This window comes from Polypterus senegalus, chromosome 16 (genome assembly GCF_016835505.1).
Source record: "Polypterus senegalus isolate Bchr_013 chromosome 16, ASM1683550v1, whole genome shotgun sequence".
NCBI lineage: Eukaryota > Metazoa > Chordata > Cladistia > Polypteriformes > Polypteridae > Polypterus > Polypterus senegalus.
Window position 1 is genome coordinate 32616154 of NC_053169.1, and position 16605 is coordinate 32632758.

Genomic DNA, 16605 nt, shown 5'->3' on the forward strand with positions numbered 1-16605 from the left:
TTTATTCACCTGGAGTACTGTTTACAAAAAAAATCATAGCAGCACTAGAGAAAGTCCAGAGCAGAGTGACAAGGCTGATTCTGGGACTAAGAAGTATGAGCTATGAAAAGAGATTGAAGGAGCCAAAACTTTTTCAATTTAAGCATAAAACTGTTGTTTCAGTGAGGGCTCCTCCCCTGGCTGGGGTTCAGATCTTTGGTTCATGTTATTTTTGTTCATTTTTGAGTTGTTTAAGTTAAGTGCTACTTTTACTAATTGTTTGCTTTATTCCCAATGCATGTGCTATGTTCCTTTTTTGTTGTGGGTCATTTTCATGGTGTCATGAAACTTAAGAGTTCCAAAAAACATACAGTAAGTTCTGAACAGTTCCAACAATTTCCACTAGAGGTGAAAATCCTGGCAAAAAAACTGGCTTGCAACACAGAGTGCTGTGTAGAATATTTATAAAATAAAATAATTATCATTCAAAAGGTCTATAGAGCCAAAAATACGCTGAAAGGACCACAAAGGCACAGAAGGCAAAAGCTTCAAAAAAGGCAATACTGAAAGCAAAGACCCAAAGACAAATCTAAGAGTAACTGAAATACAAAGCAGAAAGGTGAAAAAATCCACATAAAAATCGCAGTAATCACTGACCAACTCCCAAGCACATTTCGTATCAATTTTGCGATGTGCCAAGCAAAAATTTCTAAAAACTTCAAAAATGGCCACTAACAACAAGGGCAAGCTTAGAATCTTTATCAAATGCATTTATTTTCCAAAAATGTCCTGGAGCACAATAATGCTCCATGGAGGACAAAAGGCAAAGGAGTTGCCTTATTGCTTCATGACAATGGTGATTAAGAGTAAATATGATCAAAGTGTTTAAAATTACAGATGGAATTAGTACAATGGATCCCAGGTAGTGCTCAAAAATAAACTCTGCAGCAAAAACACAGGGACATGCTTGGAAACTTGTTGGGGCTGATTTTGTATAAATATTAGAAAGTTTTTCTTCACACAAAGGCCCTTAGACACATGGAATAAATGACCAAATAGTGTGGTGGAGAGTAGGGCTTTAGGGATCGTCAAAACTCAACCTGACGTTACTTTAGACAATGTAGGTGAATAGCATGGATGAGCTCAATGTGCTAAATGACCTGTTCTCATGACAATCGTTTTGGTGTTCTGATGTTTTCTCTGTCTACTGTTTGTGTCTGGCACCACATTTATTTAACTGTTGTTGTGCAGCGATTAGCTTTACTAGGGGATTGTATTAGTTTACCCGTGAGGCAGTAATCATCTAGAGTTCAACTTGGTTACTGTACTTTGGAAGTCTCAATGTTTGTTTCTTTTTTACCTCACTTTTTTATGGATAACACATTTTGGGCTGTGTTTTGTTCTTGTTCTGATACCCAGTGCTTTCACCTTTTGCCTTTGTGTCTGGTCCTCTGTTTTAGGATTTATTCTATTACATTTGGTTTCTGACTTACTCTGCCAAGACTTGCAAGAACCTTTAGCTTATTTTTGATCCTTGTTTCAGATTATGCACTTCTTAAAAATAAGCACATTTTTATTTTACCTTGCCAGTTTCAAAGTCAGATTGCCCTGATCTGCATGCGAATCTGGTTTTGTTCTGCCAGCTGTTTTTTAGATGGCAGTGTGCTATTCTGCAGTATCGCAGCTCGGCAGGAAAGCTGGTGCTGAGGGACTGTGCTGTGCTTATTTTCGTCTTCCATGAGCACACCTGGTCAGCACACATCTGACAGCTTGGATCTCTGCACTGTTATCCTTATACAAGAATGTATAGAAAAGTAAGCAAATTACTATGGTCATTATAAAAAAAACATATGTCTCCTTTGTTTTGGGGGTTTGCAATAATAATTGTGCGCTATCAGATGAGGCATTTTGGCCACAGATTTAAGATAGATCGATTTCCAAAAATTGAGTTAATTGTGGAGTGAATTTACAAACGAATTTATAAATTGCCTTAAATAAGTGCCTGATTTTAAATATGCTAAAGGATGTTAAGTAATTATATATTATATTTTCTGTGTCACAGAATAAAGCCAATACAGATTTATGTGTTTTATGTCACCATGACTACCATGTTGATATCTCCTATCATGTCTACTGTAAAAAGTAATTTAAAATCTTCACCTGCAAATGTGAATTTGTGGCATGACTTATCTGTTAATCCCATTGTTATTATGATTTGTGTTTCATTGTTAGAAAATCAATATTTGCATTACCAAAATGTTACCCTCCTTAACAGTTTGCACTTCCTGCTGGACTTGTCTGTGATATTATATATTTTAACATATAAACACATTAAAAAGAAAACACCTACATTCATTTTATTGAATTACATCATTTCAAGGCTGTACTAATGAGACATTTATAGATAAGGTTTCTTTTATTACTACAATTTATGGACACAACTACTGTACATTAAATTAATATTTTAATGCAATATTAGGGACTATAACTCGCTATAATATTTTTACTATGACGTGGTACCTATAAAAAGTGCTCACCATCTTGTAAGTTTTCCCATTGTATTGTTATACAACATTGAATCATAGCGGATTTAATTTGGTTTTATTTTTTCAGTGATCAACAGAAAAAGAGTCTTTAATGCAAAAGTGAAAACAGATCTCTGTAAACTGATCTAAATTAATTACAAATATAAAACACTAAATATTTTTTTCATGTAAGTGTTCATCTCCTTTAATATAATCAACTTAATTCCTCACTAGTGCAGCCAATTGGTTTTCCTGACTTGAGGTTTCAATTGTCTGTAGTCTAAATGTACCTTACGTGGAAGGTCCAACTTGTGGTGAGTCAGTATCACAGTCTAATGATACACAATGATTACAAAAGAACACTCTAAGCCACTTGGTGAAAAGCTGACTGAAAAGTACAAGTCAGGATGGATAAAAGAAATATTCAAATCACTTTATATCCCTTGGAGTCCAATTAAATCAATAATTAAGAAATGGAATGAGTATGGCACAGGTTTAAATGTGCCTAGAGCAGGCAGTCCGCAAAAATCGAGTGATCGTGCAAGAAGAATACTAATGACAGAGGCCACAAAGAGACCAGTGACAATTTTGAAGGAGTTACAAACTACAGTAGTTAAGGCTGGAAAGACTGTCAGACAGTACCTGTAGCCCTGGTGTTTCAATTGTTGTAGCTTTACTGTACTGGAGAGTGCCAAAAAAAATAAAGCCACTGCTAAACAAAACACACACATGACATCCTGGCTAGGATGGAGTTTGTCAGAAGGCAGGTGAGAAACTCTGAATTCAGGTGGAAAAAGAATTCATGGTGTAATGAGACCAGAATCAGAGATCAGACTAAATTCCTTGTTACAGTGCACTTTACCAAAAACACAGAATCTCCACCATGGAGCACGGTGGCTACATCATGCTATACAGCTGTTTTTCTGCAGCAGGGCCTGGTAGGCTTTCAGAATGTAGAGGCTAAAATGAATGCAGAAAAATTCAGAGGAATCTTGAAGGAAAACCTGATAAAGTCTGGAAGAAATCTGTTTGTTCACATCTAGGTGCATTCTATTTTTGTTCACAAGATAATTCTGTGGAGGTGTTTTATTTAATAATACTTTAGTAAAAATGCATGTGTTTGGGGTGTTGAGAGCATATGACTAGATGATCTGACATGTGGATTATGTAAGACAAGTAACATGAAATGTTTTCACGGACATTAGAACATTATGGACAATCAACAGAACAAGAACAAGTCATTTAGGCCAACAAAGCTTGCCAGTCCTATCTACTTAATCTACTTTCTAAAATAACATCAAGTCGAGTTTTGAAAGTCCCTAAAGTGTTACTGTCTACCACACTACTTGGTAACTTACTGCATGTGTCTGTGATTCTCTGTGTGAAGAGAAACTTCCTAATGTTTGTGCAACATTTAAACCTAAACAAGTTTCCAACTGTGTCCTTGTGTTCTCGATGAACTCATTTTAAAGTAACAGTCTCTATCCATTGGACTAATTTCTTCTATAATTTTATACACTTCAATCATGTCAGCTCTTGATCTCCTTTTGCTTAAACTGAAAAGGATCAGCTTTTTAAATTTTTCCTCATAACTCATCCCCTGTGGTCCTGGGATCAGCAAAGTTGCTCTTCTCTGAATGTTTTCCAGTGCCGCTATGTCCTTTTTGTAGCCACATTGACCAAAACTGCACATAGTACTCTAGATGAGGCCTCACTAGTGCATTTTAAAGCTTGAACATAACCTCCTTTGACTTGTACTCCATACATCATGCTACAGTATATAACTTAAAATTCTGTTAGCCTTTTAATGACTTCCGAGCACTGTCTGGCAGCTGATAGTGTCGAGTTCATTATGACTTCTAAAACATTCTCATAAGGTGTGCTCTCAATTTTCAGACCTGACATTGTGTATTCAAACCTTCCTTGCTTCCTATATGTATTACTTCACATTTACTTACATTAAATTTCATCTGCCACAAATCTGCCTAGGTTTGTATGTTGTTCAGGACCCTCTATACTGTTTCAATGGATTCTGGATTATCTGCCAATCCACCAAGCTTGGTATCATCTGAAAACTTAACCAGCTTGTCATTTATATATATATTAACATTTTTAATATTGTTTGCTATTATCCAGTATTGGTCACCATTGACAACTTTTATGTCAGAGACTTTTGGAACTCAATTATACAGGGTGAGGCAGAAAAGACGGATGTCTTTGAAATGGCTAGAACTCACCACTAGGTGGAGTGACAGATGTGCGGTAGGTGGCATTAGGTTTGCAAAGTCTTAGCATTTTTTTATTTTCTTTTTAGTTGAAGCCATTGAGCCGTGGACGATAGAACACCGTGTTTTTGCGTACGACTGTTTTGTCAAGAACAACCAATCTATTAGCGCAGCTCAGCGTGTATTTCGTTGCCAATTCAATATCCACAGAAATAAAGCTGTTCCCGCTCGTAACACTATCCTACGTTGGGTTAAAGCACTTCATACACGAGGTACACTAATGAACAAAAGACCGCTGGGGGCTACACGAACGGCACGTACCCCTGAAAATGTGGAAAGCGTACGACTAGCACTGCTGTGCAGTCCAAATCGATCTGCTCGGAAGCATTCTTCTGAACTTGGCCTCAGTAATCGTTCGGTAAGGCGTATTTTGCATTTAGACCTGCATTTTAATTCCTGCAAATTGTCAAATGCTATTTCAATATGAACTCAAATCTTTCAATAAATTTCTTTGTAAGAAAAAATTAACAATTTTGTGATTTTGTAAAAAATGTCCGTCCTTTCTGCCTCACCCTGTACATGGAAAACTTGAGATTAAACATTTTTCAAATAATAATATAAAAAAACAAAATCTTTGGTAGAGTATTCCTTTAAAGAGTCCTAAAAGAGGAGAAAGACTTGGAGAAACAATATATGTCATCCTTCCACATGAAAAAGGAAATCCAAGACAGTTTGTTCCAGAAGTGTTTTTAGGGGCACAGAAATACACCCCTAATTCCAAAAAGTTGTGATTGCATTGTAAAATGTAAATAAAAACAGAATGCAATGATTTGCAAATCTCATAAACCCATATTTTAATCACAACAGAACACAAAAAACATATCAAATGTTTAAACTGAGAAAATGTACAATTTTAAGAAAAGAATAAGGTCATTTTGAATTTGATGGCAACAACATATCTCAAAAAAGTTGGGACAGGGCCATGTTTATCACTATGCAGCAGTTCATAAATGTCTGGGAACTGAGGAGACCAGTTGCTGGACCTTTGGCAGAGGAATGTTGCCCCGTTCTTGTCTGATATAGGATTCTAGCCACTCAACAGTCCTGGGACTTCTTTGTCATATTTTTCTTCCATGATGTGCCAAATGTAATCAACTGGTGAAAGAGCTGGACTGCAGGCAGACCACTTCAGCACCTGGATGCTTCAGCCATGCTGTTGTAATAGATGCAGTTTGTAGTTTAGCACTGTCTTGTTGAAATATACAAGGCTTTCCCTGAAAAAGACATCATCTGGACGGGAGCATAAGCTGCTCTAAAGCCTGTATACACCTTTCAGCATTGATGGTGTCTTTCCAGATGTGCAAGCTGCCAATTCCATTGGCACTAATGTACCTCCAAACCATCAGAGATACAGGCTTTTGAACTGATGCTGATAACAAGCCGGATGGTCTCTCTCATCTTTAGTCTGGAGGATGTGGTGTCCATGTTTTCCAAAAAGAATTTCAAATTTCAATTTGTCTGAGCACAGAATAGTTTTCCACTTTGCCTTTGCCCGTTTTAAATGAGCTTTGGCCCAGAGAAGATGGTAACGTGTCTGGATCAAGTTCACATATGGCTTCTTCTGTGCATGATAGAGCTTTAACCTGCATTTGTGGATGGCATGGCGAACTGTGTTCACAGACAATGATTTCTGGAAATGCTCCTGAGCTCAAGTAGTGATTTCCATGACAGAATTAGGCCTGTTTTTAATGCAGTGCCGCGTGAGGGCCCAAAGATCATGGGCATCCCACATTGATTTTCGGCCTTGTCCCTTGCACATAGAGATTTCTCTGGATTCTCTGAATCTTTTGATTATATTATGTACCATAGATGATCAGATATTCAAAGTCTTCACAATTTTACATTGAAGAACATTATTCTGAAATTGTTACACAATTTATAGACATAGTTTTTTGCATATTGGTGAACCTCTGCCTATCTTTACTTCTGAGAGACACTGCCTCTTTAAGATGCTCCTTTAATACCCAATCATGTTACTGAACTGTTGCCAAATAACCTAATTGGTTGTAAAATGTTCCTCCAGCTGTTTGCTTTTGGTACCACTTACTTTTTCAGCCTTTTGTTGGCCCAGTAACAACTTTTTTGAGACGAGTTGCTGCCATCAAATTCAAAATAAGCTAATATTTTTCATTAAATAGTAAAATGTCTCACTTTCAACATTTGATATGATTGCTATGTTTTACTCTGAATAAAATATGGGTTTATAAGCTTTTCAAATCATTGCAGTTTGCTTTTATTTACATTTTACACAGTGTCCCAGCTTTTTTGTAATTAACTAAAAATTTGCTGCCAGGGCCTCCTGTTTAATACTGGTGGGACTCTGCTACACAGCTCAAATGGCAGTACAATACGGGGTTGCCTGGTTCTTTATCTGGAAACTGTGGCTCAGAACTGCAGGAGTTATTGGGGCCACAAGGAGACTCTCTAAAATAACTGTGTCAGGGACTCCAAAAGGAATTCTTGAGCCTGAGAGTTTTTATAGGCCTGACATCAAATGGTCACAAGATGGGAGTGCAGGCTGATCTAGGATGAGACTGGAGTTGGAACAGGAGAAGCTGGTAGGAATCTGACTGGTGGAAGGAAGATAGGCAAGGCCAATGGAGAAAAAAGAAAAGTGGTTTGTATGATACTAAGAAGTGTTTTAGCCATCCCATAAAATAGACAGGGAAGGTAAAGAAAGGAAAGTTGTATAAGTGGTGCTTTGACTTCCTGGAATCTCATTCTTGCGCTGGAAACAGATCAACAGCTTCCCCTATCAGTCACAAAACATTTATTTTTATACTGCTGTTCAAAACTAACATAGTTCAAAAGCATCATAGTATAGTGCAGTTTCCAAAGATGCTTTGTGCCTTCTCTAGTCAAATTACAGGCAGGTCACAAACCCATACTATTGGGCCAATTACATTAAGTCTGTGCCTCATCCGTCGCACGGCTGCACTCAGATCTTAATTCGGGAGAATCTCTGTGTGATGGGTGCGGCAATGTACTGTAATCAGCCGCTGCCCCCAACCTCTCTCTCTCCCCTCCACCATCATAAACACTCTAAGAAAACCACCTGCTTCATTTTAATTACACAGTAAATGGATTTAAAGTCATTTTACTCACCTTATATAAAGCTGACATTGATGCTGAAGCCACAACTAGAGCAATGCCAATAACCGAATGGCTATGAAATCCATCCGCATAAGTCATCATCACAATTCCTGCAATGGCTAGTATAGCTGCAACTATCTGAAGAGAGGAAAAAAGAGAAAACTCAATTTCAGGATTTTTTAAAGTTTAATAATGCTTCCTAATATATTTCTAAAACAGATCATTGTTTTTCATAAATATATACATTTGCACAATGGCACAATGTGTAAAATTGCAAAGTCCTGGCTGCTGTGCCTTCCTTTTAAAGCCTCCATCTTCCTCCAAAGGCATACTGTTGATTGGTGCCCTGTAATAAATTGGCATCCTGTCCATGAAGGGCCTTTTAGTTTTCAAAACAGTTCTTAATATTAAAAATTCTAACTCTCTTTTATATGGATTCTGTTGAGGCACAATGTGTTATGCATGTGTTATACATTGTGCTTCAACAGAACCGATATAAAAGACAGAGTTAGAATTTTGATCCCAGACCAGCTTCGAGATATAATTTAGATATTTTTCTTTTTTGTTCTATTTACCTGAGGTGGGTGACTTGAGTCTCAATTTTAGTGACTCACTAAGTGATGACTTACAACGTAACCTTAAGATAAATGACCCACTTCCTCAATTATTATATTTCAATTTACATTCCTTTAATTTATATTCCATTAATACACTTTTCATACTCCATGGCTGCATAAATCATCAGGATTACTCAGCATATTGGAGCGCAAATCCAATGGAGGGATCGATTTTGAAGATTATCAGTTTTGCTAATTCTCAATTTACTGCAAAATACACTGCAAAGAGCGGAAATGGCTATCTGCAAGATTGGTAGGTCAAAACCACCAACACAACAACAAGATCTTAAAACTTATTTGTCATTTCAAAATTTATCAGGACAGTTATGCTTGCTAGAAAATTGGCCCCAAATAAAGTAATTGATGTTTTATTGTTCCAGCTAATGTACCAGCCTGTCTCCTCGACCTCTTGTCAACTCCACAGTTCCACTGATCCCATTTCATGCTGCTTCTCTCTAAGCTGATTCAAGCGCTCCCGTGCTCAGCTGAGTCACCCATTGTGTACATGTGAAGAAGTCATTTTAAAATAAGAGTAAATTATGTAGCTACATTACTTGGAAGTGGTATAGCCTTTCAAAATGCATTTTCTTTTATATACAGTGTGTTTCAGATGCAGTGTACTTAAAAAGAAATTGGAATATTGATAGGACAAACACCAATGACTTTACATTTATATTTATTTGCTTGGCAGACACTTTTATTCAAGGTGACTTACAGCAGAGGTAAACATAATCAAGCAACATTAGAAGAGGGCCTGTTTGTTCAGCAAGTGTAATAGGACGGGTAAAAGGCTGATTGCCACAAGTGAAAAGAGGTAAAAACTAATAATTTACAATCATACAGTATATTGTAATCAATAAGGCAATTAAACTCCATTAACAAATTATCCAACAATATAAAAGATCACAGAGTAAACCAAGCAAACCAAATATTTATACACTAATCAATGTTACTTCTTATTAAGGACTGTTCTCTCTGAGAAAATCTGACATAGGTGCGAGAGAGAGAGCTGGACGCATAAGGTAGAGAAGGCAGTTAAAGAATGCATTGGGCTTGTTTTTGTTTTCATTTCTGTTTTTAGCGATCGGTTCGTAGCGTGCATTGTTGCAATGTTACTTTTCTTGGTGGTTTATTAAATTATGGATTTTTCAAATGTTCATTTTTTCCCTGTGCTTAAAACTCATTAAAAAAAGTGTTTTTAGTGAGTGGTTCTTAGCGCTATAGTGCGAACTATTGCAGTGTTAGTTTTCTCTGTTGTTCAAGGTTTTCTCAGTGTTATTCAATGTTTTTACATTTAGTTTACTATTACCCTGTGCATTCTATGGTATAATTAACTACATATGTGCTTAAAAACTAAAAAATATATATCTACATACAGTTTGTACGGTCTGGAACAGATTAATTGTATTTACATAAAATCTTATGGGGGAAATTGCTTCGGGTCACGACCAAATCAGTTTACGACCAGAGTTTTGGAACGAATTATGGTCGTGAACCGAGGTTCCACTGTATTTATCTTCTTGTGTAACCATTTAGTCTGAAACTCTGAATATTTCTTCGAAAATGTATGAGACTGTTCTGAATCACAATGTTGCTGAATATGCTTTGTGGTGTGGTTCCACTATTTATTACTATTGAAAGGACCACCATGTCATCTGCAACAGTATCTGTAGCAGATGAAATTTAATGTAAGTAAATTTAAAGTATTACAAATAGAAAATGGAAATGACAGATCTGAAACTTCAAAGTTCCCCTATTGAGAAGGACAGATGAGTTGTAGTGAATTCATCACTATCTGCTAGTGCTGGGAAGTATACCAGTTCATACCGAAAACCATTTTTTTATTTTTGTTATGATATGGATTTTTCTTATACCGCAATACCAGTTTAAACAGCCTAAACAATGTTCAGAACGTGGCGCAGCAGGAAACTGTTTTAAGGGGGGACCTTTTTCACTGCTAAACCACTAAACACGCATGCAACGGAGTACATACGTTAGTGGAGGTATTGAGCGGTGAAAATGGACAGAGAACATTTCAAAACTAAAGCTGTAGCAGACGATAAAGTTGAAGATGAAAAAGGTGCCATGTCTGTTGTCTGGAGATACTTTGGTTTTAAAAGGTCAGATGTGGACCAAACAACTATTTACTGCAAATGCTGTCGAGCTAAAGCTGTTGCCGGAGGTGGCAACACGAGCAATTTGCTGCACCACCTTAGCCACAAACATGCTTTGGAGTATCATGAATCTATGGAACTAAGATTGGAACCCTCCACATCCTCAGGTAAAACTGAAAAAGCTAGAGAACACTCGAGTCAACGTCACTTGTAGACACATTTGCTAGAGGTACTGCCTATGACAAAAAAAGCAAGCAGTGGATCGAGATAACCAACGCCATTACAATCCATATAGCTAACGTGTCAGTGGACAGAGATTGTTAACATTAACAGAAAGTGTAGTTGGTTTACGAAAAATATTTACTATTTATTCCTTTTCAAAGACATGTTCAGTGTAATACAACTTTTGATAAGCACCTCTGGATTTTTTACTATTATCTTTTGCTATTCTACTACAAAGTATTATTGGATTATTTTACTTTTTTAGTCTAAATGCCACTTTGGATGGTTGAAAATATGTTGTCAAAATTATAGTTTAAGTTGTTTGCAAAATTCTTTCAGTAAAAAGGTTCTATATTTTGACTGCAACTGTCATGCAATGTGATTCCTTCTCTTCATTAGTGTCACCCCCTTGGAAACTATCACTTTATGGGGCAATGCAAACCTGTATTAATACTTGTGTGTACGTTAAAATGTTTTTTTGTACAATTCTCGTGATAGTAGAATTGGTTATTCTTAGCCAGTCTATTGCAGTAATTGCAGTGGAAAATGTGGTTTAACATCCACTCATGCATGGGGAAAAAAAAAGTTGAATACCGTGAAACCGGTATAATTTTGAAAAATACCGTGATATAGAATTTTGGTCATACCATCCAGACAGTGTACAGAAGCCATTAAGAAGGCTAACAGAATGTTTGGTTATACCGCACGATTTGTAGATTACAACTCAAATGAGTAGAGCGGATCCAGGCTGTTACATTACAATGAGTTCAACAAGACCACAGGAACACAGTTAAACACATTTTAGGGGTACGTTTTACACAAACGTTAGAAAAGTTTTTCTTCACACAGGGAATCACAGACATATGCAATAAATGACCAAGTATAGAAGTGGAGAGCAGGACATTAGGGATTTTCAAATCTCAAATTGATATTATTTTGGAGAAATTAGGTGGATAGGATTGGTGAGCTCTGAATGGCTGGTTGCATTTAAAATGTTTCTAAAGTTCTAATGTACTGATGATTGCCATACTACAGTATAGGTGTGGTAGGGACATAACATGATTGTCTCTTAGCACAAACAAATTGAGGTTAAAAATCATTAAAATCTAATATGATATGACTATGTCAAACCAAGGAGTCTGCGTGTGTTCTAATTGTACTAGAAACTGAAACATAACAGAAATTTAGTCTAATTAAACAATGAGAAAGGTTAAATCCATGAATTTGCAGTTTTGAAGATAGAGTCCATGCAGGCTATGCCTGAACTCAGAATAATGTCAACAAAAACACAATTCTAAATTCAAAATTTTTAGGGATAAGTACCTTAAAAGAACACTATACAAAATAAATGAAAATAAAATTAAAACAACAGTTGCTTCTCAAAACATGAAAAAACAATTAAACATACATCTATCCTTGTGAATGGCTGCCAAATTACCTCACTCTTCACTGTCATGACTGTCTTGATTTTATAATAAAGTTACACCAATTTAAAGATATCAAGTGTAAGAGATTTTTGCCTGAGTTTTCCAGGCAGTTACAGTGAAAAAAAAAGTGAATTGAAAGTTTGTTGTGGTTAAAACATAGAAAGTCATGATATCATTCATCAAGTGAAAAGGACTAAAGTTATCCCTAAAGCATATTTCTCCAATACTGAGACTTTCATGTGATTTCTTCCCTTTAGTTTTTTAATAGGAGTGGGTGTCTTTTCTAGCGTGACTGCAACATAATGAGGCATGTGCATCACCCTTCACACTCCAATCTTCCCTTGTCTTATTACTAAAGCCATGGGGTGGCATAGATTTAGTGGTCAATGCTGTTCCCACATAACGCTATGGTCCTGGGATTGATTCCTAGTTTATCCACTGATTTGGTCAAGGACAAGGTCTTTTTAATGTCACATGTACAATATACAGTGAAATTCTTACTTGTGTAATGTTCCTTGTAGACATAATTATCAACATAAAATTACAGGAAGAGAAAAAGCTTCAACTTAAACCTAATATTAATAATAATCGCAGAAAATAACACTAGGCACAACATAACATACACAAGAATCACAGAAGATGTGGCACTTAATTCACTCAGTTGATTACAGACAGTTTATCACATATGACAGCTGAGCAGTCTTAATACCTGCAGGTAAAAACTGTTCTTAAATCTATCGGTTCTGGTGTCAATAGTTGTATAGTACCTGCCTGATGGAAGGAGGAAAAAAAAATGTCCATGCAGAGCAACAGAAGTCCTTTTTGATTTATTTTGACTTTCCCAGACAGTGCTTGACAAATATGTCCTGCAGAGAGGGTATATCTTTTCACCACCCTTTATAATGCCTTGTGATCCTTAGCTGAACTTCTGCCATAACAGTACACCATGAAACCTGTCAGAATGGAGTCCTAAAAGTTTTCTAAAAGTTGACGTAGGCTGTTGGAGACATTCAAGCCTTTCTCAGATGTCTGAGAAAGTAAAGTCACTGATGGGCCTTTTTGGTGACTACTGTACTGTGTTTTATCCACCTAAGATCATTGGTGATGGTAACCACCAGGAATTTAAAATTGTTGACTCATTCCACTGCCTCAGCCTTAATGTAAATGGTGGTGTGATTCACCTGCTGCTTCCTGAACTCAATAATCATCTCCTTAGTCTCGTTGACGTTCAGAGAGAGGTTTTTGTCCTGACACGGCTCTGACACAAGCCTAATTTCCTCTCCATAGGCTGCTTCATTATTATCTTTGTGCTTTCCTTCTGTACTCTGTTTTCTTCCACACCTAAAGCTACCCATTGTAATTGGTAACTCTATGGGAGTGAGAATGGGGTGTCCATGAACATACTGTGTGATAGACTGATGTTCTGTCCAGGGAAGGATTCTAAATTGTGCCCTCTCAAAGCAAGAAATGAATGAATGCATTGTAAAGCGTATTGTTGCAAATATTGGAATCTCTTCAGATAAAGTGATGGCCAAAATGGTACTGGGTTGAGACTGAAATATGTGAAATATTCTCATGTTTACTGGGTTTCACAAAAAGAAAACTTAACAACTGACTAAATGCACCTCTTCAGCCATTTATCCATCTGTCCATTCATCAGTTGATCATTCGTGTGACTCAGTCCTTGTAGCGTGCTTATCCAACCTACATGTTATATAAAAACACCACCATCCAGCTCTCACTGACCTTGTGGTAACTATTCAAGTGATTTAAATATAGCAGTCTTTTTAATCTTAAAGAACTCCCTCTCTTCAGAAAACACTAAATCAGGAGATTTATTGCTTTTACGGATCAACCCATAACCATCCATCTATTCATTTTCACACACCACTTGATTGAAATACAGTCATGGGGCACTTGGGATGAGGGTGACAGCCTGCCTCTGCTATCCGTTATAAATTAAAAGCTTAGGAGACATCATAATAAGACGAAAGACATTGAGAAGTAGCTCTGACAATTTCCATAGGAAGAATTTTAGGTCTGATGAGGATCTGTTTGCCCTATTTTCATGTGTTTAATATGGTTGTTGTTGTATTTTGTTACATGATGCTTTTAAATACATTTCAGCCATGATATTATATTTTTCAGCCCAGCAAAAAGTATTATGTCATCAAAATTACTCAAATTATCATTAGAAGTTTTCTGATTTTGAGCAGATCTCCTGTTAATGTCACATTCAGCTGTCATTAAAGATCATCAGCTAACGCATTTGTTTTTTAATTCAAATTTCCTCTTTTCTTTTGCCCAGAATATTTTATAAAAACAAAAGACTGATAACTTTGTAACATGAAACCACTTTTTTGAAATGTCAGATTGTGCAGGCAGCTTTAACTGCAGAAGTACATATCTCTCAGAAAATAACAGCTGTTCATTTCATTTGAACAATAGCTGGGAGGAGGTACAGCAATTTCTCAGTCCTAAAATCAGTCAAATGTCAAAAATAATTAATTACAAAAGCCATGCTGTTGAATGAATTAAAAGACATACTTATGTTGAGTCTTTGCTCAGCCACCTCCATAAAATAATGTTCTTTTTCACAAAGAAATGTATTCTTTGTATATTTTAGTGCCTTTTGTATAAGCTTTTGCTCACTGCAGCTGGTTTAAAAATGAATGTGGTTTTACATCACGCAGCTCTTAGTTGCTTCTTTATGTCATTAAATAAATCCGTCTGTCTATAAGAACTTCATAAATTTGACAAATGAAATGAGACCATTCAGTCCATCAAGCTCCTTTGTTTAGCTAATAGCTAAGTTGTTCCAATATCTCATCCAGGTAATTCTTAAAGTTTTACAAGAGTTCTGCTTCAACTACATATCTTGGTAATTTGTTCCAGAATCCCAGAACTCTTTGTTTCAGGGGAGGCAGTGCCCTGTGCATATCTGCTCCACCGGTCTTTCTTTTACAAAGGCGTTCCGGCTGGGAAAATTCCCTGGCCGTCCTTCACACTGTATAATGTATGAAGAACCATATAGAAACAGAAACAGATAGCTGCTTAAAATGGAAAAAAAGTAAGTTTTTCAGCCAAAGATACACTATCCTACAATAAATAACTCACAGTACCGCAATTAATAACTCTACACGCTCTATTTAATTTTTTAAATTTGAAAACTACATTTGTAATATTTACAGATCTTTTTACCTAAAATACTGCCAAATTTACTTTGTGATGGACGGCCGGCTCAGTCACAGGGACAGAAGAACAGAAGTACTTCCGGGCTGAAAAAAAATATAAGTCTTCATCTGACCCAGAAGTGCTATTGAATCGCATTTTAAAGCATAGTTGCTCAGATTCAGTTCTCATGTGATTTTGCAACCGCTAAACTCATTTAAAAGAGTTTTTGGAGTTTTTAAAGGTTTTTCTTCGGATTAGATAGAAAAGAACCTTAGGCAAATCTGTACAACCTTCTTGGATCCATACATTTATCACAAAAAAGGGTTTACATGTAAATAAACAGAAGAACAGTGACTTTTGGAAATGCAATTTAACTAAATAAAATCCACATATAAAAGCATACATAATCTTAGACAAAAACTCTAATCCAGTGAGACAGTGAAATTGTCATACAAAATAGTTGTGGAAAGAAAAAAATGCTGTGCCAGCGGTCTTGGATGAGATCCCACCCTAATGCTCACATTTAAACTTTCTTTGTGCTGATGATGGAGTCCTCCCATCAGCCCCTCCCCTCTCCTTCTTCCTGATGAGAATTGCAGTTCCTGTGTCAGCAAGGTTGCAAATGAGAAATTATAGCAGGGAAAAAAAGCTTTTTCTCCTGGCGTACATTTCACAGGTCACAAAGCAGTGTGTATTCCTGATTCTTACATTTCTCTTAAGTTTTGCTGCAAATTAAAGTTTTTTTGAATCGCGGGCTAAAAGACTTTTAATGGTCTATGTAGCTGCTACAGTATTATGCTAAATGTCTCAAATTGTTTTTCTAAGCAATATAAACAGGCATATATCTTGAGTCTAACAATACATCAAAACTGGTATATGACTCTGCTTTAACATTGGAAAATGTCACATACCACGTACAAGAAGACAGACTTGCTGTAACACTGAAATCGCCGAGTTGACTGGTCACCACTATTCACAGTTGCAATACACTTATGGTCAAGAGTCTTGTACTTTTGGTCCCATGTGTAACAACTGCTTGTGAGAAAGTTATTTATTATTGCTTATTATTTTTCATCATTTTGGATACTGTTATTTTGGGATATTTATGTTGTTATTATCTGGATGTTGCCATTATGTGGATAGCTTTCTGTATGTTGTTTCATTGGTAT

The 16605-nt window shown here is 36.4% G+C and overlaps 1 protein-coding gene across 4 annotated transcripts in view; it reads right to left on the reverse strand.

The window, feature by feature from the left end:
* The window catches only part of slc35f3b (solute carrier family 35 member F3b), a 436740-nt gene that overhangs the window by 16361 nt on the left and 403774 nt on the right, over positions 1-16605 (reverse strand). For all 4 annotated transcript variants that reach the window (XM_039737729.1, XM_039737730.1, XM_039737731.1 and 1 more), the window contains one exon: positions 7895-8020. In XM_039737729.1, coding sequence (XP_039593663.1) covers positions 7895-8020 — 126 coding nt within the window. The remainder of the gene's footprint in view (positions 1-7894; positions 8021-16605) is intronic.